The following is a 23,079-nucleotide window of genomic DNA, read 5'->3' as shown; positions in this document are numbered from 1 at the left end:
AGTAACCAGGTGGAACGCATCCAGGCCTACTTCCGGTTCCGGTCACGTGATTTATGCGTTCCAGCACCCGGCGTGACACGCACGCTGAGGCAGAACGTAAATACACACATTTCTCTAACGTCCTAGTGGATGCTGGGGACTCCGTCAGGACCATGGGGAATAGCGGCTCCGCAGGAGACAGGGCACAAAAGCAAGCTTTTAGGATCACATGGTGTGTACTGGCTCCTCCCCCTATGACCCTCCTCCAAGCCTCAGTTAGGTTTTTGTGCCCGTCCGAGCAGGGTGCAATCTAGGTGGCTCTCTTAAAGAGTTGCTTAGAAAAAGTTTTTAGGTTCTTTATTTTCAGTGAGTCCTGCTGGCAACAGGCTCACTGCATCGAGGGACTTAGGGGAGAGAAGTGAACTCACCTGCGTGCAGGATGGATTGGCTTCTTAGGCTACTGGACACCATTAGCTCCAGAGGGAGTCGGAACACAGGTCTCGCCCTGGGGTTCGTCCCGGAGCCGCGCCGCCGACCCCCCTTGCAGATGCTGAAGATTGAAGAGGTCCAGAACCAGGCGGCAGAAGACTTTGTCTTCATCAGGTAGCGCACAGCACTGCAGCTGTGCGCCATTGTTGTCAGCACACTTCACACAGCGGTCACGGAGGGTGCAGGGCGCGGGGGGGGGCGCCCTGGGCAGCAATGTATAATACCTGTATGGCGAAAAATACATCACATATAGCCCTTGAGGCTATATGGATGTATTTAACCCCTGCCAGATATCACAGACTCCGGAGAAGAAGCCCGCCGAAAAGGGGGCGGGGCCTATTCTCCTCAGCACACAGCGCCATTTTCCCTCACAGAAATGCTGGTGGGAAGGCTCCCATGCTCTCCCCTGCACTGCACTACAGAAACAGGGTTAAAACAGAGAGGGGGGGCACTGATTTGGCGATATGAATATATATATTAAAATGCTATAAGGGAGGAACACTTATATAAAGGTTGTCCCTGTATAATTATAGCGTTTTGGTGTGTGCTGGCAAACTCTCCCTCTGTCTCCCCAAAGGGCTAGTGGGTCCTGTCCTCTATCAGAGCATTCCCTATGTGTGTGCTGTATGTCGGTACGTGTGTGTCGACATGTATGAGGAAAATGTTGGTGAGGAGGCGGAGCAAATTGCCTGTAATGGTGATGTCACTCTCTAGGGAGTCGACACCGGAATGGATGGCTTAATTATGGAATTACGTGATAATGTCAACACGCTGCAAGCCGGTTGACGACATGAGACGGCCGGCGAACAAATTAGTACCTGTCCAGGCGTCTCAAACACCGTCAGGGGCTGTAAAACGCCCATTTACCTCAGTCGGTCGACACAGACCCAGACACGGACACTGATTTCAGTGTCGACGGTGAAGAAACAAACGTATTTTCCTTTAGGGCCACACGTTAAGGGCAATGAAGGAGGTGTTACATATTTCTGATACTACAAGTACCACAAAAAAGGGTATTATGTGGGATGTGAAAAAACTACCTGTAGTTTTTCCTGAATCAGATAAATTAAATGAAGTGTGTGAGATGCGTGGGTTTCCCCCGATAGAAAATTATTGGCGGTATACCTTTTCCCGCCAGAAGTTAGGGCGCGTTGGGAAACACCCCTTAGGGTGGATAAGGCGCTCACATGCTTATCAGAACAAGTGGCGGTACCATCTACAGATAGGGCCGTACTTAAGGAGCCAGCTGATAGGAGGCTGGAAAATATCCTAAAAAGTATACACACACATGCTGGTGTTATACTGCGACCAGCGATCGCCTCAGCCTGGATGTGCAGAGCTGAGGTGGCTTGGTCGGATTCCCTGACTAAAAATATTGATACCCTTGACAGGGACAGTATTTTATTGACTATAAGAGCATTTAAAGGATGCATTTCTATATATGCGAGATGCGCAGAGGGATATTTGCACTCTGGCATCAAGAGTAAATGCGATGTCCATATCTGCAAGAAGATGTTTATGGACACGACAGTGGTCAGGTGATGCAGATTCCAAACGGCACAAAGATGTATTGCCGTATAAAGGGGAGGAATTATTTGGGGTCGGTCCATGGGACCTGGTGGCCACGGCAACTGCTGGAAAATCCACCGTTTTTTACCCTAAGTCACATCTCTGCAGAAAAAGACACCGTCTTTTCAGCCTCAGTCCTTTCGTCCCTATAAGAGTCATATCTGCCCAGGGATAGAGGAAAGGGAAGAAGACTGCAGCAGGCAGCCCATTCCCAGGAACAGAAGCCCTCCACCGCTTCTACCAAGTTCTCAGCATGACGCTGGGACCGTACAGGACCCCTGGATCCTACAAGTAGTATCCAAGGGGTACAGATTGGAATGTCGAGACGTTTCCCCCTCGCAGGTTCCTGTAGTCTGCTGTACCAATGTCTCCCTCCGACAGGGAGGCAGTATTGAAAACAATTCACAAGCTGTATTCCCAGCAGGTGATAATAAAATTACCCCTCCTACAACAAGGAAAGGGGTATTATTCCACACTATATGGTGGTACTGAAGCCAGAAGGCTAGGTGAGACCTATTCTAAATCTGAAATATTTGAACACTTACAAAGGTTCAAATCCAGATGCAGTCACTCAGAGCAGTGATAGCGAACCGGGAAGAAGGGGACTATATGGTGTCCCGGGACATCAGGGATGCTTACCTCCATGTCCCAAAATTTGCCTTTCTCACCAAGGGTACCTCAGGTTCGTGGTACAGAACTGTCACTATCAGTTTCAGACGATGCCGTTGGATTGTCCAAGGCACCCCGGGTCCTTACCAAGGTAATGACCGAAATGAGGATTCGTCTTCAAAGAAAATGGACGACCTCCTGATAAGAACAAGGTCCAGAGAACAGTTGGAGGTCGGAGTAGCACTATCTCAAGTAGTTCTACGACAGCACGGGTGGATTCTAAATATTCCAAAACCGCAGTTGTTCCGACGACACGTCTGCTGGTCCTAGGGATGATTCTGGACACAGTCCAGAAAAAGGTGTTTCTCCCAGAGGAGAAAGCCAGGGAGTTATCCGAGCTAATCGGGATCCTCCTAAAACCAGGAAAAGTGTCAGTGCATCATTGCACAAGAGTCCTGGTAAAAATGGTGGCTTATTACGAAGCGATTCCATTCGGCAGATTTCACGCAAGAACTCTTCAGTGGGATCTGCTGGACAAATGGTCCGGATCGCATCTTCAGATGCATCAGCGGATAACCCTATATCCAAGGACAAGGGTGTCTCTCCTGTGGTGATTACAGAGTGCTCATCTTCTAGAGGGCCGCAGATTCGGCATTCAGGATTGGATGCTGGTGACCACGGAGGCCAGCCTGAGAGGCTGGGGAGCAGTCACACAGGGAAAAAATTTCCAGGGAGTGTGATCAAGTCTGGAGAATTCTCTCCACATAAATATACTGGAGCTAAGAGCAAATGTATAATGCTCTAAGCTTAGCAAGACCTCTGCTTCAAGGTCAGTCGGTATTGATCCAGTGGGATAACATCACGGCAGTCGCCCACGTAAACAGAAAGGGCGGCACAAGAAGCAGGAGGGCAGTGGCAAAACTGCAAGGATTTTTCGCTAGGCGGAAAATCATGTGATAGCACTGTCAGCAGTGTTCATTCCGGGAGTGGACGACTGGGAAGCAGACTTCCTCAGCAGGCACGACCTCCACCCGGGAGAGTGGGAACTTCATCGGGAAGTTTTCCGCATGATTGTGAACCGTTGGGAAAGACCAAAGGTGGACATGATGGCGTCCCGCCCGAACAAAAAACGGGACAGGTATTGCGCCAGGTCACGAGACCTTCAGGCGATAGCTGTGGACGTCCTGGTAACACCGTGGGTGTAACAGTCGGTGTATGTGTTCCCTCCTCTGCTTCTCATAACCAAGGTATTGAGAATTATAAGACGTAGAGGAGTAAGAATTATACTCGTGGCTCCGGATTGGCCAAGAGGGACTTGGTACCCGGAACTTCAAGAGATGCTCACAGAGGACTAATGGCCTCGGGAGCTAAGAAGGGACTTGCTTCAGCAAGTACCATGTCTGTTCCAAGACTTACCGCGGCTGCGTTTGACGGCATGGCGGTTGAACGCCGGATCCTAAGGGAAAAGGCATTTCGGAAGAGGTCATACCTACCCTGGTCAAAGCCAGGAAGGAGGTGACCGCACAACGTTATCACCACATGTGGTGAAAATATGTTGCGTGGGTGAGGCCAGGAAGGCCCCACGAAGAAATTTCAACTAGGTCGATTTCTGCACTTCCTGCAAACAGGAGTGTCTATGAGCCTCAAATTGGGGTCCATTAAGGTTCAAGTTTCGGCCCTGTAGATTTTCTTCCAGAAAGAATTGGCTTCGGTTCCTGAAGTCCAGAAGTTTGTCAAGGGAGTATTGCATATACAGCCCCTTTTGTGCCTCCAGTGGCACCGTGGGATCTCAACATAGTGTTGGAATTCCTCAAATCATATTGGTTTGAACCGCTCAAATCTGTGGATTTGAAATATCTCACATGGAAAGTGACCATGCTGTTGGCCCTGGCCTCGGCCAGGCGATTGTCAGAATTGGCGGCTTTGTCTTACAAAAGCCCATATTTAATTTTCCATTCGGACAGGGCAGAACTGCGGACTTGTCCCCAGTTTCTTCCTAAGGTGGTGTCAGCGTTTCACCTGAAACAACCTATTGTGGTGCCTGCGGCTACTAGGGACTTGGAGGACTCCAAGTTGCTAGACGTTGTCAGGGCCCTGAAAATATATATATAATTCCAGGACGGCTGGAGTCAGAAAGTCTGACTTGCTGTTTATATTGTATGCACCCAAAAAGCTGGGTGTCCTGCTTCTAAGCAGACTATTGCTCGTTGGATTTGTAGTACAATTCAGCTTGCACATTCTGTGGCAGGCCTGCCACAGCCAAAATCTGTAAATGCCCATTCCACAAGGAAGGTGGGCTCATCTTGGGCGGCTGCCCGAGGGGTCTCGGCTTTACAACTTTGCCGAGCAGCTACGTGGTCAGGGGGGAACACGTTTGTAAAATTCTACAAATTTGATACCCTGGCTGAGGAGGACCTGGAGTTTCTCTCATTCGGTGCTGCAGAGTCATCCGCACTCTCCCGCCCGTTTGGGAGCTTTGGTATAATCCCCATGGTCCTGACGGAGTCCCCAGCATCCACTAGGACGTTAGAGAAAATAAGATTTTACTTACCGATAAATCTATTTCTCGTAGTCCGTAGTGGATGCTGGGCGCCCATCCCAAGTGCGGATTGTCTGCATTACTTGTACATAATTATTGTTACAAAAATCGGGTTGTTATTGTTGTGGGCCATCTTTTCAGAGGCTCCTTCGTTGTTATCATACTGTTAACTGGGTTCAAATCACAGGTTGTACGGTGTGATTGGTGTGGCTGGTATGAGTCTTACCCGGGATTCAAGATCCTTCCTTATTGTGTACGCTCGTCCGGGCACAGTACCTAACTGAGGCTTGGAGGAGGGTCATAGGGGGAGGAGCCAGTACACACCATGTGATCCTAAAAGCTTGCTTTTGTGCCCTGTCTCCTGCGGAGCCACTATTCCCCATGGTCCTGACGGAGTCCCCAGCATCCACTACGGACTACGAGAAATAGATTTATCGGTAAGTAAAATCTTATTTTTCCAATATCACGCGACCAGTTATCCCATATATAGCATGTACATACATCCCCAGCCACAAAATACAACACCGTATAGGTGCATAATATACCAGCACATCAGTGCATCAGAAGAATAAAACAACAGCGCCAATAACGGTGTAAGGCAGTATGACAGGCGTCAATTGACATGTATAGGCATCTAAGAGCAGACAAATGGCAACCAGCAAAGCTCAATGTCACTTATCTAATAAACATACATAACACATAGAAAAACACACACACACACATATAATTAAAAATATATACTGTTAAGCATATATATGGTGGTGGAGCCAATAGAATATAAATAGTGGTATGAAGACCATTAAAAATTTTTTTCTAAATATATATTATATCTATAGAGACGCCAGTTAAACTAGATCAAAAATTTTTTTAAGTTAATTTGCTCATTCAAGCCTCTCGGGGCAATTGTATCCAGCCGAAATATCCATTCAGATTCACGTTTGTGTAGTTCCAGGATCCTATTACCTCCTCTGATCGATGGAGGAATCCAGTCAATAATCCGGCAGCGAAGCATAGGAATCTGATGTCCCATCTCCAACCAGTGCCTTGCCACTGGTTTATCCGACTGTCCTGTCTCAATCGCCTGTCCTATAGAGTATCGGTGGTTTGCCATTCGCTCTCTAAAGCAGCGTTGTGTCAGTCCAACATATACCAGCCCACATGGGCATATAATCAAATAGATCACATGGTCCATAAGACAGTGAAGACGATGCTTAATATATATCGGACGCCCACTATGTGGGTGAGGAAAGGATACACCTGGAATTAGGGATCTACATGTCGTACAATCAGAGCACTTGAAGCAACCCTTGCGTGCAGATTTCAACCATGTCTCCCTATTAGCTTTTTCAGGATTCAGCAAAGGGCGCATAAGGAGCTGTTTAGGATTCGCACCGCGGCGATTTCTGCTTGACGTGTCCTGTAGAATATGCAATGGACAGATGATGCCGACTTAAGAGGCATATGGAAGGCTGAGGATTGTGTGGAGAAGGGTTCTCGGACCTGGTCTCCACAGCTATAGCTGGTAATTCTGATATTTTGCTTATATTCCCGCACAGCCTAGGAAAGCACGACATTGTCAAATGCAGCCTTTCGAACAAAGAAACAAGAAAGTCCGAGGTGCGTCCTTTCTTGCCAGAGGCGGGGGCAGAGGAAAGAAGCTGCACAACACAGCTAGGTCCCAGGAACAGAAGTCCTCCCCGGCCTCTACAAAATCCACCGCATGTCGCTGAGGCTCCACAGGCGGAGCTAGGCCCGGTGGGGGCACGCCTTCGTAAGTTCAGCCACAAATGGGATCACTGCCTGTTAGATCCCTGGGCAATAGATATTGGGTCTCAGGGATACAAGCTGGACTTTGAGGAGATGCCCCCTCACCGACGGCCCTGCCGGCTTCCCCCCACAAGAGGGAAACAGTGTTAACTGCAATTCACAAATTGTATCTTCAACAGGTGGTGGCCAAGCTTCCCCTCCTTCAACAAGGAGGGGGTTATTATTCGACCATGTTGTAGTCCCGAAACCAGACGGTTCGGTCAGACCCATATTGAATTTAAAATCCCTGAACATATACCTGAAAAGGTTCAAGTTCAAGATGGAATTGCTAAGAGCGGTCATTGCAAGCCTGAAAGGGGGAGATTTTATGGTGACTCTGGACATAAAGGATGCATACCTTCATGTCCCCATTTATCCACCTCATCAGGCGTACCTCAGAATTGCGGTACGGGATTGTCATTACCAATTTCAGACGTTGCCGTTTGGTCTCTCCACGGCCCCGAGAATATTCACCAAGGTAATGGCGGAAATGATGGTGCTCCTGCGGGAGCAAGGTGTCACTATTATCACGTACTTGGACGATCTCCTCATAAAAGCGAGATCAAGAGAGCAGTTGCTGAACAGCGTATCACTTTCTCTGGAAGTGTAACGGCAACACGGCTGGATTCTATGTATTCCAAAGTCGCAGTTGGTTCCTACAGCTCATCTGCCTCTCCTAGGCATGCTCCTAGACACAGACCAGAAAAGGGTTTATCTCCCGATAGAGAGAGCTCGGGAGCTCATGACACTGGTCAGGAATCTATTAAAACCAAAACAGGTGTCAGTGCATCACTGCACTCGAGTCCTGGGAAGCATGGTGGCATCATACGAGGCCATTCCCTTCGGCAGGTTCCATGTGAGGACCTTCCAATGGGACTTACTGGACAAGTGGTCCGGATCACATCTTCAGATACATCGGTTAATCACCCTATCCCCCAGGGCCAGGGTGTCTCTCCTGTGGTGGCTGCAGAATGCTCACCTTCTCGAAGGTCGCAGATTCGGCATTCAGGACTGGGTCCTGGTGACCACGGATGCAAGCCTCCGAGGGTGGGGGGCAGTCACACAGGGAAGAAATTTCCAAAGGCTGTGGTCAAGTCAGGAGACTTGCCTTCACATCAACATCCTGGAACTAAGGGCCATATACAACGCCCTACGTCAAGCGGAGTCCCTGCTTCGCGACCAACCGGTTCTGATTCAGTCAGACAACATCACCGCAGTGGCTCATGTAAACCGCCATGGCGGCACAAGGAGCAGGGTGGCGATGGTAGAAGCCACCAGAATTCTTCGCTGGGCGGAGAATCACGTAAGCGAACTGTCAGCAGTGTTCATTCCGGGAGTGGACAGCTGGGAAGCAGACTTCCTCAGCAGGCACGACCTCCACCCGGGAGAGTGGGGACTTCATCAAGAAGTCTTCACGCAGATTGCAAGTCGGTGGGAACTGCCACAGGTGGACATGATGGCATCCCGCCTCAACAAAAAGCTGCAGAGATATTACGCCAGGTCAAGAGACCCTCAGGCGATAACTGTGGACGCACTGGTGACACCGTGGATGTTCCAGTCGCTCTATGTATTTCTTCCTCTTCCTCTCATACCCAAGGTGCTGATAATCATAAGGAAAAGAGGAGTGAGAACAATACTCATTGTTCCGGATTGGCCAAGAAGGACTTGGTATCCAGATCTGCAAGAAATGCTCACAGAGGACCCGTGGCCTCTGCCTCTAGGACAGGACTTGTGCAACAGGGGCCCTGTCTGTTCCAAGACTTACCGCGGCTGCGTTTGACGGCATGGCGGTTGAACGCCGGATCCTAGCAGAAAAAGGCATTCCGGATGAGGTCATTCCTACGCTGATAGAGGCTAGGAAGGATGTGACGGCTCAACATTATCACCGTATATGGCGAAAATATGTGGCTTGGTGTGAGGCCAGGAATGCCCCTACGGAGGAATTCCAGCTGGGCCGTTTCCTTCACTTCCTACAGTCGGGAGTGACTTTGGGCCTTAAATTGGGTTCCATTAAGGTTCAGATTTCGGCCTTATCCATTTTCTTTCAAAAAGAACTGGCTTCTCTGCCTGAAATTCAGACATTTGTAAAGGGAGCTCTGCATATTCAGCCCCTTTTGTGCCTCCAGTGGCACCTTGGGATCTTAACGTGGTGTTGAGTTTCCTGAAATCACACTGGTTTGAACCACTCAAAACGGTGGAAGTAAAATATCTCACGTGGAAGGTGGTGATGCTATTAGCCTTGGCTTCGGCTAGGCGTGTGTCAGAATTGGCGGCTTTGTCACATAAAAGCCCTTATCTGGTTTTCCATGCGGATAGAGCAGAATTGCGGACCCGCCCACAATTTCTGCCGAAAGTGGTTTCATCCTTTCATATAAACCAACCTATTGTGGTGCCTGTGGCTACTTCTGACTTTGAGGATTCCGAGTCACTGGATGTGGTCGGGGCTTTGAAGGTTTATGTAGCCAGAACGGCTAAGGTCAGGAAAACAGAATCTTTGTTTATCCTGTATGCTTCCAACAAGCTTGGGGCGCCTGCTTCAAAGCAAACTATTGCTCGCTGGATCTGTAACACGATTCAGCAGGCTCATTCTGCGGCTGGGTTGCCGCTGCCTAAATCAGTTAAGACCCATTCCACAAGGAAAATGGGCTCTTCTTGGGCGGCTGCCCGAGGGGTCTCGGCATTACAGCTTTGCCGAGCGGCTACTTGGTCAGGTTCAAACACCTTTGAAACGTTTTACATGTTTGATACCCTGGCTGAGGAGGACCTTGTGTTTGCTCATTCGGTGCTGCAGAGTCATCCGCACTCTCCCGCCCGTTTGGGAGCTTTGGTATAATCCCCATGGTCCTTACGGAGTCCCCAGCATCCACTAGGACGTTAGAGAAAATAAGATTTTACTTACCGGTAAATCTATTTCTCGTAGTCCGTAGTGGATGCTGGGCGCCAGTCCCAAGTGCGGACTAAGAAAGACTAAGAAATCTCAATATGTATAGTTTGGAGCAGAGAAGGGAAAGGGGGGACATGATAGATACTTTCAAATACATCAAGGGTTTTAACAAAGTCCAGGAGGGAAACATTCTCCAAATGAAGAGAAGCAATAGAACACGAGGACATGCACTGAGACTGGAGGGGGGGAGGTTCAGAGGAAATTTGCGGAAAAATTATTTCACAGAAAGGGTAGTGGACAAGTGGAATAGCCTCCCATCAGAGGTGGTAGAGGCTAAGACAGTAGAGCAATTTAAACATGCATGGGATAGACATAAGGATATCCTTACAAAGAAATAAGGATCAAATAAGGTTAGAGATAAAAATAATATTAAAAAAAAAAAGGGGCAGACTAGATGGGCCAAGTGGTTCTTATCTGCCGACAAATTCTATGTTTCTATGACTTCTTCTGCAATGCTTGTATATAGTTATTGCTTAAATAAGGGTTATGTTATAGTTGCATCAGGGTTTATCTGATGCTCTGTTATTGTTCATACTGTTAACTGGGTAAAGTTATCACAAGTTATACGGTGTGATTGGTGTGGCTGGTATGGGTCTTACCCTGGATTCCCAAAATCCTTTCCTTGTACTGTCAGCTCTTCCAGGCACAGTTTCTCTAACTGAGGTCTGGAGGAGGGACATAGAGGGAGGAGCCAGAGCACACCAGAATCTAAATTCTTTCTTAAAGTGCCCATGTCTCCTGCGGAGCCCGTCTTATTCCCCATGGTCCTTACGGAGTCCCCAGCATCCACTACGGACTACAAGAAATAGATTTACCGGTAAGTAAAATCTTATTTTTAGTCACAGGTGGTAGAATTTTTATCTAGAGCACATTGTAATGCAATCAGTAGTACTGTCCTGGGAACCTTCTTTGACTTCATATATACAATGGTTATCAGAAGTAGAACCTGCTACAGTATAGTGCCCCAGGTAGAAAAATTATAAAGAAATGTTGCAGATTACTTTCTACCTTTTAACAAGCAAGTAAAAGCATCTGTCATAGATAGATATGTAGGTTTACACTTTAAAGATTATACTTTTTTTTGTTTGTAACCACCCTTGCTAAAGGAGGACATATACACAAGAGCAATATAATAAATAGTAGACTTGAGTTCATTCTGTATTATAATGCAATTGCATAAGTGCACTTTGCATTTATACACACATCCAGTATGCATTTGCGATGCCATTGATATTCACTACAAAGGGATTTCCAGCGTTTTGAAACCCAATTGAAAAGAATAGTTCATTACAGTTAGAGGCATGAACTCTGGGTGGCCTCCCATTAAAGCAGGGTTACTTCAAGCATGGGGTACCCTACCATAGTGGAAACCAGACCCAAGCTAAGCGGTGCAGGATAGAAGCATCAGTGATGGAATATTGTTAAAACAGCATAGCTCACCCCCTTGTAGAGGAATACTGAGATTCTCGTGCCAAACACTTTCTTTAGAATTGCAAGATGACTCTTAATGGGTCTCTTAATTCCTTTTCCATTATGCAAAAATAGTAATTAATATGTAAATAAAATACACACACAATCCTCATTTCTAAACCAACTTGTATTGATATAAAAAGTTATTCAGTGAGGTCTGCGTTATATGTAATCCAGTGGAATATTGTAATTGTGATCTTTCCAAAAATGTAACTTGTCTATGGGAATAATAATAAAAATAACAATAGCTGAGGGGCGTGGCCTAGCTGGAGAAGAGAGCAGACTTGCTTCTGCTGCACTCCTCTATCCAGCCGCAATATTTGCTTTTATTCTCCCCCCTGGCCTGCTGCAACCCTTATCTGAGGGCTCCCCTCTCCCTCTAAACCCCCCCTGTACTCAGCAGTGCCCGCCGCGGAGCCGGGGAGCTGTTTTTACGGCTCCCGCAGGTTGCGGCCTAGGCACATCCAGAAGCCGGGGACTCGCGTACTCCCAGCGCCCGCGTTTTGAGCTCCACGGCGGAGCCGGAAAGAGACGCGGACCCCGCCGGAGCCTCTGCAGCCACCCAGTTAGCTCCTCTGACCCCCAGGGAGGTAACCCTGTGGGGCAATTAGCCGTGGGGGACCCCTGACAAGTGGAGGAGATCGGGACACACTCCCGGGAAGGTGCGGCGGCCATCTTTTTTTTTTTTTTTTTTTGCTTCTTCTGCAGGATCCATTATAATCAGCCTGCCCAGACGTCCTGCTTAGACGTCCTGCTCCCCTGGATGGCAACTACTGAGCTTTCACCCGTCTCCTGCCTGCTACCTGCTGGATCCCATTATTGAGAGTTACCTGGAGGGGAAGCATACCACAGCTCTGTTTGGTAGCACTTAAAGCACAGCGCTGCTGGACCCGAGGTGTGTACCGGTCCACTCACCCCTCTCTCCCGGCTGGGAGCCTCTCATCTAGACCCCGCATAATGGAGATGACCCTCTGCCAGGTCATGTGTGATATCGATCTTCTGATGTAGCGCAGATTACCTGCCCGCCACCACCCGTGTCTTTTTATGCTTACCTAAATCTACGTCATTTATTCTGCAAAATCCTGAGCTTCTTTATTATTACCCTCATTCTGTCTACAGAACCTCACTCCGTTGGAATGCCTGCTAAAAAGGTTAAAGGGGTGCTGCCCCCTAGAGTATCTTTCCCGCCTCAGAAAACGTCACAGGCCGCCTCTTCTCTGCGGAAGTCCCCGGCCGCCGCTTCTCCTCAAAATACCCCTAGCAGCCCTGCCTCCCTGCCGGGGTTTGGCCCTGAATCTGATGCACCTCTCACGGTCAAAACTCTGTATCAAGCCCTCTCAGCATTTAAATCTGAGCTGACTCAGGACCTCACAGCGGCCCTTCGGGAGGTTAAGACGGCGCTGCACGCTATATGCGACCGTACGGACCATCTGGAGAGGAAAGTAGAGGAATTGGTCTCGTCTCATAATGACCTCATAACGGCCCACGACCAGCAGCAAAGTGACATGGAGGCGTTTAAACTAAAAATTGCAGATATAGAGGACAGATCCCGGCGGAATAATATTAAGATCCGTGGCATCCCCGACTCCGTGCAGAATTCCGAGTTGGAAAACTATGCTACTGTCTTGTTCCAGAAGCTTCTGCCTAGAACTGACGCTAAAGAGTTACTTATCGACAGAATTCACAGACTCCCTAAACCGCGCTCAGTTGCCCCCTCGCTTCCGAGAGATACACTCCTGAGGGTGCATTTCTTCACAATCAAAGAACGTATCCTGAAAGCGGCCAGAGAAGCAGGCGACTCCGACTCAGATGTTCTTGGAGGTTTACAACTATTCCCGGACTTCTCCGCTCTCACCTTGGCCAAACGACGAGCATTTTTCCCCGTCACTTTGGCACTTCGCGACCAAGACATCACATACAGATGGGGTTTTCCGGTGAAGCTCGTCATCACGTATGAAAATAAGTCTTACACGGTGACTTCATTGGAGACTGGAGTCAAATTACTAGCGGAGTGGGATATCGCTGTTACACTCCCTCCTGGATCCAAGAAACAACCCACCATCAGCTCGGAATGGGTCACCACCTGATGCTGATACAACCAGCCTCGGATTTCAAATTGAACTGTCTCCGGCACCGCCATCGCAGAATGGACTTGATCATTGTCCCTGTTGGGGTCACGTGAGTTGCCCTGCTCCCTGTTGTGATGACAGTGCACTAGCCTTTCATGTTATATCTAAATTTATGTGTTTTTTCTTATATCTATATTTTTTTTTTATTATTTCCATGTGTTCGCAAGTATATTGTGGGTAAGCATATTTGTATCTGTTTCTGCTTACGCTTACTTTTTCTGTTTAGCTCCATGGGTGGTGGCGCTAGGCCACATGTTCCCCCCTGCTAATATACTACTGCATTTTTTTACCTTCCTTGCAGTAGTTATGCCGACCCGATATACTGGGTCGTTTTGGTTTTTCCCTCCCCCCTCGCCCCCATGTTCCCTCCCTCCCCCCCCCCACCCTCTGTTTTATGATGTAGGTACTCGCTACTCGAGACAATTCTATTTCTGTTTATGTCAAGGTCCTTCACCTCTAACAAAGTACTTTAACCTACCCCGATGGTCCAAATACTATCTATGAATGTCAAGGGGCTGAATTCCCCTAATAAGCGTAGGTTGGCTTTGGGTTATTTTTCTAAGAATAAAGCTGATATAGTTACCATACAGGAGACACATTTTTCATCTGTAGTACCCCCTATTTTTAAAGATCGTAGGTTCCCTTTAGGTTATTTTGCTAATGGGCCTTTTAAGAGGAACGGTGTGGCTATATTATTTAGGGACTCCGTCTCCTTCATTTTGCACTCTCAGTTGGCTGATAAAAATGGCCGGTACCTTATACTGAGCGGCCTTTTAAACGACAAGCCGGTCACCCTGGTCTCGGCATATGCCCCAAACTCAAACCAAGTAGCTTTTATCAGAAAGTTATGTGTGGCTATTCAGAGGATTCGTACGGGCTCCCTTTTGCTCACGGGAGATTTTAATTTAGTTCTTGACCCTAAGTTGGACAGGTCCCCTAGGACCTCTCCCCCCGCCTCCGCCTCCCCCAATGCCAACTCCTTAGCCTTTCGTAACCTCTTGGCTGAATTTGATCTCTATGACATATGGCGAGTACAAAACCCCACAGGGCGGGAGTACACCTACTATTCCCCCGTCCACAACTCTTACTCCCGTATTGATTTTATATTTTCAGACAAATGGACCCTCCAGTTCGCCAGATCCTTAGACATTCTCCCTATAACTTGGTCTGACCACGCCCCGCTGATTCTTAAATGGAGTGTAGCTTGCCAACACTCTCCCCCCCCCGCCCGTGGAGACTCTCTCCTCATTTGCTGTCCAACCCAGTCTCAAAAAAAATTATAGTTGACAGTATTTCGTCTTATATGGAATTTAATTCTCCCTCAGACACGTCCACCCTGAACTTCTGGTGCGCACTTAAAGCTGTTATACGGGGAGCAGCGATTCAGGCGGGAGCACAGCTCAAGAAACTCAACCTACAGCGCCAGGTTGATCTGGAGCTCAAACTGAAGGAATTAGAGGACAAAAACCAATCTAGACCTACGAAATCTTTACAGAAGCAGTTAGTCGATATTAGATCTCAACTCCAGACATTACTAATGGCGCGCACCCAGGCTTCCTTGAATAGGATACGCCAGAAGTTTTATCTAACGGGGAACAGGCCGGGGGAAATGCTAGCCCGGAAGCTCAGGGCTCAACAGGCGCGGAATAGAATCAAGCTCATTATATCCCCCACAGGCACCAAAATATCCAACCCAAGAGAGATAGCGAACCAATTCGCCAAATTTTACTCACAACTGTATAACCTCGCATCAGACCCTGCCACCCCACAACCCACCCCTTCCTCTATCAACTCCTTCTTAGCGGATTTAAACCTTCCACATATCTCAGATGATCAATTAGCATTACTGAATGCCCCATGGTCTCTTTCAGAAACCCTCCAGGTGATCAAGTCCCTCCCTCAAGGTAAGGCGCCTGGCCCCGATGGATTTATTAATGACTTCTATGTTTCGTTCCAAGACCTTCTAGCTCCCTCTTTGGTGGCAGTCTACACCGATATTACCTCACAGGGCACTCTCCCTCAGGAGATGCTCGAGGCACGTATTGTCACGATCCCTAAACCGGGTAAAGATGCAACCTTTTGCCAAAATTATCGCCCCATTGCGTTACTGAATGGGGATATTAAAATATATGCTAAATTAATCGCCTCTCGATTGAACATCCTCCTCCCCTCCCTGATACATCCGGACCAGGTTGGCTTTATCCCGGGAAGACAGGTGTCCGACAATACACGCAGGGTATTCAACCTTGTCGATTCTCTAACCCCCAAGCAAGGTCTCCTACTGCTATCTTTGGACGCAGAGAAGGCCTTTGATCGCTTAAACTGGTTTTATATGCGAGAAGTCCTACTAAAATTTGGCCTACGTGACCATATCCTCTCGTCCATATTAGCTCTTTATAGCTCCCCGACGGCCCGGGTATTCAGTAATGGTTTTTTATCTAGTCCTTTTCCAATCTATAACGGTACCCGCCAGGGCTGCCCTCTCTCCCCTCTCATATTCGTTCTGGCCATAGAACCACTGGCGGCTAGGCTTCGGGCGGACCCGCAATTCCCTGGACTGAGGTTGGGCGTCACGTCGCACAAACTATGTCTGTTCGCAGATGATGTTCTTTTATTTGTAACAGATCCAACCACAACACTACCCCACTTACACAATGTTTTAGATAGGTATTCTGCGGCATCGTATTATAAATTAAATGCCTCCAAGACGGATGCTTTGCCCATCAATCTCTCTAACTCTTTGCCCCTACTACGCGCTAAGTATCCATATAATTGGCAAACATCCTCGATATGATATCTGGGTATATATATCCCTCCATCTTCCTCTTCTGTATTTGAGGTCAACCTTCCTCCTCTGCTGTCCTCCCGTAGCAAGGTAGTCCGCTATATCAACAGATAAACACAGTGATGTTAATCATTAGCAGTGTGTGAGAAGCTCATAAATCCTATCAATATATATTAAATTGATTATTATGCGACAACTATCAGCCAAAACAGATACCTTATATTCTGGGGAACATTGTAAATTTGAATATAAAATTCCATCCAATAATAAATACCTGAAATTAAATATATATTACTCTGAGTCCAATAAAATTGGGGTCCAGTAAATATATATATATGGGTTACTCTGCAATTTATTTTGATTCACACTGGTAAATAGGAATCATTCCTTATTGTTGTTCGAAAATATTATGCAGATGAATCATTTTTATTTAAAAATTGAGACTGCTATACAGTATCAACAGCATTAGACTTGCACTGTTGGCCAATAAAATTGGGAATTTTCTTTAACAGGCACAACAGTGATTAGGCGAATTCACTCTGGCACTATAGACAGGAGACAAACTATAGCAACTGAGGGCATACATAACAACTGACGTATAAGAAATAAACCGTATTATAAACGGCCTGCTTTGGAATATAACTGGGGTTGCTACACCCCTAACATAAGCAGTATCTCCGTAATCTGTGCAACAGAGTTGGATATCATATAATTGAATAACATTACTGTACATGACAGTTGCTTTTGATGCAAGGAGGGATTGCTATACCCCTTAAAGCAACGTGTCCCCATGCATAAATAGCTACTCCAACAATATTGATAGCCGGTGTGAGAGGCTCTTAACACATGGAGATTTAACTTCAGGGGGAATTAGACCTGGGAATGTATTCATAGACGACCCATAGTCACCCCAAACTGTGAATTAAACAGAGTAACCTCTAATTGAAAATTTCATATATTATATATGATCCCCAAGTCCCTGAACTCAAAGTAGTGGATACCGACACTATAGATACTGATAGTGGTCGACATTATATGTATGTATCAACACTATAGATACTTATAGTAGTCGTATAATACTGGATGGATGTAGGAATGTAGATGGTATTTATACCAATATAGTAACCCCGAGTATAAGGATACACTTAAAAATACACGTGGACACGCTTTTTTAAAATCTTTATTCACAAATTTCCAATTCTTTGTTTAGATTCACTTACCTGTTTGTTTGTGATTTTAATTCTATGTTTCACTGTAGTTTGGGAAAATGATTCAATCATAATCATATTTAACACATATCTAATAAAGGTTATATTTTAGAATTAGTTTTTTCCAGTGCGTCGACAATACAGAATTCCTTCTCTTTTTTCTTCAAACACTCTAGTAAATTAAATGCCTCCAAGACGGATGCTTTGCCCATCAATCTCTCTAACTCTTTGCCCCTACTACGCGCTAGGTATCCATATAATTGGCAAACATCCTCGATATGATATCTGGGTATATATATCCCTCCATCTTCCTCTTCTGTATTTGAGGTCAACCTTCCTCCTCTGCTGTCCTCCCTTCAGTTGTTTACCAAATCATGGCTCAACTATGAGGTTTCTTGGATGGGCCGTTTGGCCGCCTTCAAGATGTCGCTGCTCCCTAAATTAATGTTCTTGTTTCGCACTATTCCTTTTATCTTCCCCAAGAAGTATCTAGATAAAGCCACCACAATCCTCACTAATTATATATGGTCTTCGCGACCCCCTAAACTTGCCCGCGCGAGGATGTCCCTACCAAGGAGAGTTGGTGGCCTGGATATGCCCAATCTATCACTGTACCAGGAGGCCTCCCTTCTAGCCCAGATTAAAGAACTCCACAAAAACGTGCCTCCGGGGTGGACGTGTTTAGAGGAGGCGACCTGCACCCATTTCCCCCTGAAGGATCTTTTTTTGATCCCTAGAACCCTCCGCCCACGGAGCCTAAACCTCCTCCCCTCTACCCGAGCCACGCTCCAGGTTTGGGACAAATTGACTGCGGCTATATCCCCTTCATATCATAATTTCTCCCTGATATCGCTACGTACGGTGGCCGCCCTGGTCCCTAATCTTAACCTGGCGGGCTGGAGGTCCAGGGGGATGGAGGTCCTGGGAGACTTGTTTAATGGATCTGTGCTCGCCTCCTTTTCTGATATACAGGGACGCTTTTCTCTGCCTGACTCTGAGAGGCTTCGATATTACCAAATACAACACTGGTGGACTAGCCTCCACCTCTCCCCCTCCCCACCGCCAACTGGTATTCAGCAAGCTATATGCCGATTCTCCTGTCCCACTTCCAGAGGGGAGATCTCCTTCTGGTATAAAACATTACTCTCATTACTCCCTGCTCCTAAATCTAAAGCCCAAATCAGGTGGGAGGCAGATGTGGGATGTGTTCTCCAGGATTCTCAATGGCACCGCATTTTTATGTCATCTTTTACCATGTCTAAATGCCTGAATCACTCCGAAATGCATGTTAAGCTACTCCATAGATTATACCTTACACCGGAAAGGCTACATACGATCTGGCCTGCATGTTCGAAGTTTTGTTGGCGTTTATGTGGAGAGGTAGGCCACCTCTTCCATATTTTTTGGTCATGCCCCCATGCTCAGGCGTACTGGTCAGAAATTTTTGGCCTTATCAATAAAGTTTTGAACCTTGACCTGTCCCCCTCCCCCTTATAGCTTTACTGAATACATACCCACGAGACGTAGATGTACATTTACACTATGTCTTAGGCCACATCTGTCTAGCCGCGAGGGCGGCTTTAGCCCAAAACTGGAAACAAGCCACGCTGCCTCCATTGCTGAAGGTAATACACAAAATACAGCTGCACTTTTTGATGGAGACTGAACACATCCCATACTCCTTCACTGCTAAATCTCCTTTTGTGCGCTGGATGCCTTGGCATCTGTTTATCACGGAAGGTGAAGGTGCTGCATTGATGTTACGCCCCCTCCCCCCTGGACAGCCACCTCCCAGCCCCATCGGCTGATGGGGCCTCCTCCCCCCCTTCTAAGACCACAATGAACCCCTATTTGGGTTGTATTTATAGTGAGCTCATTGCCGTCCTTCCATGTCTATAAATGCCTTTCTTTTTCTTTCTTTTTTGTTTTCCTTACAATGTACCTGTGTGATAGACTTTGAACTGTTTGTACTTATTTGCACATGTCTACTGTAACGTTCATTTATATATTTATGTACCTACTCCCCCCCCCCCCCCCCCCTCCCTCTCTCTTCCTTTTGTACCCCTGTTTGCAATCAAAAAAATTCAATAAAAACTATTGATGATAAAAAAAAAAATAACAATAGCTGTAATGGAATAGCTGGTAGTGAGGGGAGTTCCAGGGACTAGTTGCTTTGATCACACAGTAATATAGACTCACTCATTGAATATTGATGTTGGGGGGAAAAAATAATACTGCTGGTATATTTCATTCTTGTCAATGATCAGTTAATTTCAGATGTCAATTCAGTGTATGGTTTCTACATGAAGCACAGTGTCCCAATGAAATGAATAGGCCATTGACATGAAAGGAAAAGCAGCAGCACAATACTGGTATAGCTGCTCTTCTTTACTCCTAGTCGGTTGGTACACAATTCTCTCCCATATAGATAAATGGACTTTAAGGGGTATATTCATTTAGGGTCGAAAGCTGCCATCTGTCGAAAAGATGGCAGTTTTCGACTTTTTAAGGTCGCATCGTAATTCGCCCTATTCAATCCCAGCTATTTTTATTCGACAAGTCAGGGAATTCGACTTGTCGAATAGTACGTGAATCAGCGTTATAGTTGCCGATTCACGTACTTTTGAGGGAAACTGGGCCAAATTCGACAGGATTTTGCCCCGTTTCTGACCATCTTGGTCTGACATAAAAAAATGTTGGACTGAGATGAGAGGCCTTAGAGGAGGAGAGACGGGGGAGAGCCGCGGGCAGACATGGGAGAGCAGCGCTACAGCACAGCGCTGCAGGAGGATGTGTCACAGCCGCGCCGCTCACTGCAGCATCCACCCGGCTCCAGCAAGTGAGGTCACTCTTGCTGGAGCCGGGTGGACACTGCTGTGAGGTCTGGCAGCTGTGAGACATCCTTCTGCAGCGCTGCTCTCCTCCGTCTGCCCGCGACTGTCCCCGCTGGTCTCCCCCCTCTCCTCCGCTCACATGTCTATTCTCAATTCGACTTTTTTTTGAAGTCGAATTGAGATGGGATTGAATAGGGGTTGTCGGATCCATTCCGACAAATGCATGTCGGAATGGATCCGACCCTAATTGAATATACAATACAAAGGAGTACGGATGCATTGTATAGAATGGGTTTTATGATTTACATTTCCATTAAAAATGCTAATTGGTTGCAACGTTTAACGTAATAAAATGCTGCTATCAGTCTGTAGTAGTTATAAGATGAATATAACAACCTGTAGTTGTCTCATGTATTTCACTTAAAAACTGTTGGAAATTGACACCAAGTAATCTCTTTTCCAGGCACTTGGCTGCTTATTATACAAGCTTTGCTTTTTCACCCTTCCCTTTGGAGAAAGTCAAGTTGCTATCTGCGATGGGAGTTTTACCATTCCAGACAATTCACGATATGACCACAAATTACATTGTTTAATTAGTAAGTATCTGATCAAAGTCAACCATATGGATTCATAAAAATCAATACTGGGCCATTTCCAAAAATATATAAATAGGTTGTTTGGAAAATGTGCTTTGAACTAATCTATTTGTAAAACATTGTATGGTGTAAGATGCTTTATGTATAATATAATGGGTATAAAGTTACAATTTAAAGTATTACTGGAATGGTATTGTTTTAGAATGTTTTGATTTACTTGTGCTATATGCTATTAAAACAAATAAACAGTGTTTAACCTCTGTGCTGTTACAGCGGTTAATTTTCTACTGGCACAACAGCTATTATTATGACATGTATTTCACAATGGCGTTTGGTTATAAGCAAGAATAGCAGAATAAGAGAAGGGAGAACATTCTTCCTGGCTTTTCCAAGTAGGATATGCTACAAGCAAACACTGTTGTGCCAAACAGAGCAAGTCTAATCCTTAACAGCAAAATGTTAACAAAACTGTAAGCATAACCTTTTATGTCTATACACAGTCCAAGTGAAGGTTGACTTTTCATTAATCACAATGTCAGCTTAAGTCAGGTCTTTGCTATGATGGCACAAAAATCAACTACAGGCTGCATTTAGAAATGCAATGTCAGGAATATGTGAGAGATTGGGGAGTTCTTTACTCTCACCGTGGGCCTGATTTATGTTTTTAAGTAAAGCAAAAAAAAAACCAAGCAACTGGGCAGAACCATGTTGCACTGCAGTTGGGGCAGATGTAACATGTGCGGAAATATTTAAATTTGTATGGAGTTTGTCCAAACTGAAGTTCCAGTGTAAAAATAAAGCTGTCTAACATTTGTTGTCTACATGCAAAAGCAGCCAGTGTTGACCCTGTACAGAAAAAATACAACCCACCCAAATCTAACGCTCTGCACGTTACATCTGCCCCACCTGCAGTGTAACATGCTTTTGTCCAGTTGCTTCCTTATTTTCTTTACTTACGAACATGAATCAGGCCCTAGTCTTTACAACTATTGGTGCTACTACAAATAAAATATTGGGAGTTGACATTTACACAAACTACATATAGAACTGAGAATGTTTTAGAACCTCCGAAAATGTATTTTGTGCATAAAATATGAAAATGACCAAGATACAACCAATAAACATTCTTTAAGTCAAAATTGCTGTATTACTGGATCATACAGCCATAAGCACTTTCTGTGCGTAACATTTAATTTAATCCTGTGTATCAAATTCCTGTTTCCCTGAAGATTCTAAGCTTGCAAACATGGGTCCTCTTACCTCACTGTCTGCCTTTTACAACTAGTATTATCTTATTACTGTGTCCCCATTTATAAAGTGTACAAATATGTATTTTTTAAACATATTGGAAAATAAATTAATGTAGACATTCTCCCATTGACTGAAGAATTGACCAGAATTGGGTTCATTCCCATTCACAAAAAAGGTGACCCAACAAACTGTAAAAACTACAGAGGCATAAATTTGCTAGCAACATACAGCAAAATATTAACTTCAGCTTTACACTAAAGGCTACTAAAAACACAAGAAAGCAACTGCAGAGAACAAGCTTGATTTAGACCTGGTAGATGATGGGGTGACCATATTTTCGCTATCGGGTAAATGTTCGAATCATGCCTACAATCTAAGAACTTTATCTAGTTTTTGTGACCGTGTGGACCGAAACTCTGTTTAGTGTTCCCTCAAGGCAGAGAATATTCCACTTAACACCCTAAAGGAGCTTCAAGCCCTCTACAACATTGGATCAAACAAAGTTAAATATACAGGCCAAATGTCCCAACCATTCACAATCAGAACTGGCGTCAAGCAAGGCTGTATAGTATTGCCAATAATCTTCAACATAGATATGGACTGGGATATTCAGAAAAAAAATCCTAAATGAAATGGACACCGCTACTGGCAAACATACAGCCCTCACAAATCTAGATTATGCCGATGATATTGTCTTCTGAGCTGAAAATATGCAGGGTGTCCAAAAAACATAAGCCCTGCACAAATGCAACAAAATTTGACTTACAAATTAATGTAGAAAAAACAAGTACATTTTTACTGGAACTACTACGCCTGTTCAGATAATCCTGGATGGAAACATCATTAAACAAGTGGGTACCTTTAAATACCT

The 23,079-nt window shown here is 45.8% G+C and overlaps 1 protein-coding gene across 2 annotated transcripts in view; it reads left to right on the top strand.

The window, feature by feature from the left end:
- Window positions 1-23,079, top strand: part of BMP2K (BMP2 inducible kinase) — a 406,412-nt gene that overhangs the window by 295,000 nt on the left and 88,333 nt on the right. For both annotated transcript variants that reach the window (XM_063919964.1, XM_063919966.1), the window contains exon 7: window positions 20,825-20,957. In XM_063919964.1, the coding sequence (XP_063776034.1) occupies window positions 20,825-20,957 (133 nt within the window). The remainder of the gene's footprint in view (window positions 1-20,824; window positions 20,958-23,079) is intronic.

The sequence above is a fragment of the Pseudophryne corroboree genome, chromosome 1, assembly GCF_028390025.1.
Source record: "Pseudophryne corroboree isolate aPseCor3 chromosome 1, aPseCor3.hap2, whole genome shotgun sequence".
NCBI lineage: Eukaryota > Metazoa > Chordata > Amphibia > Anura > Myobatrachidae > Pseudophryne > Pseudophryne corroboree.
This window is presented reverse-complemented; position numbering and strand designations above follow the sequence as displayed.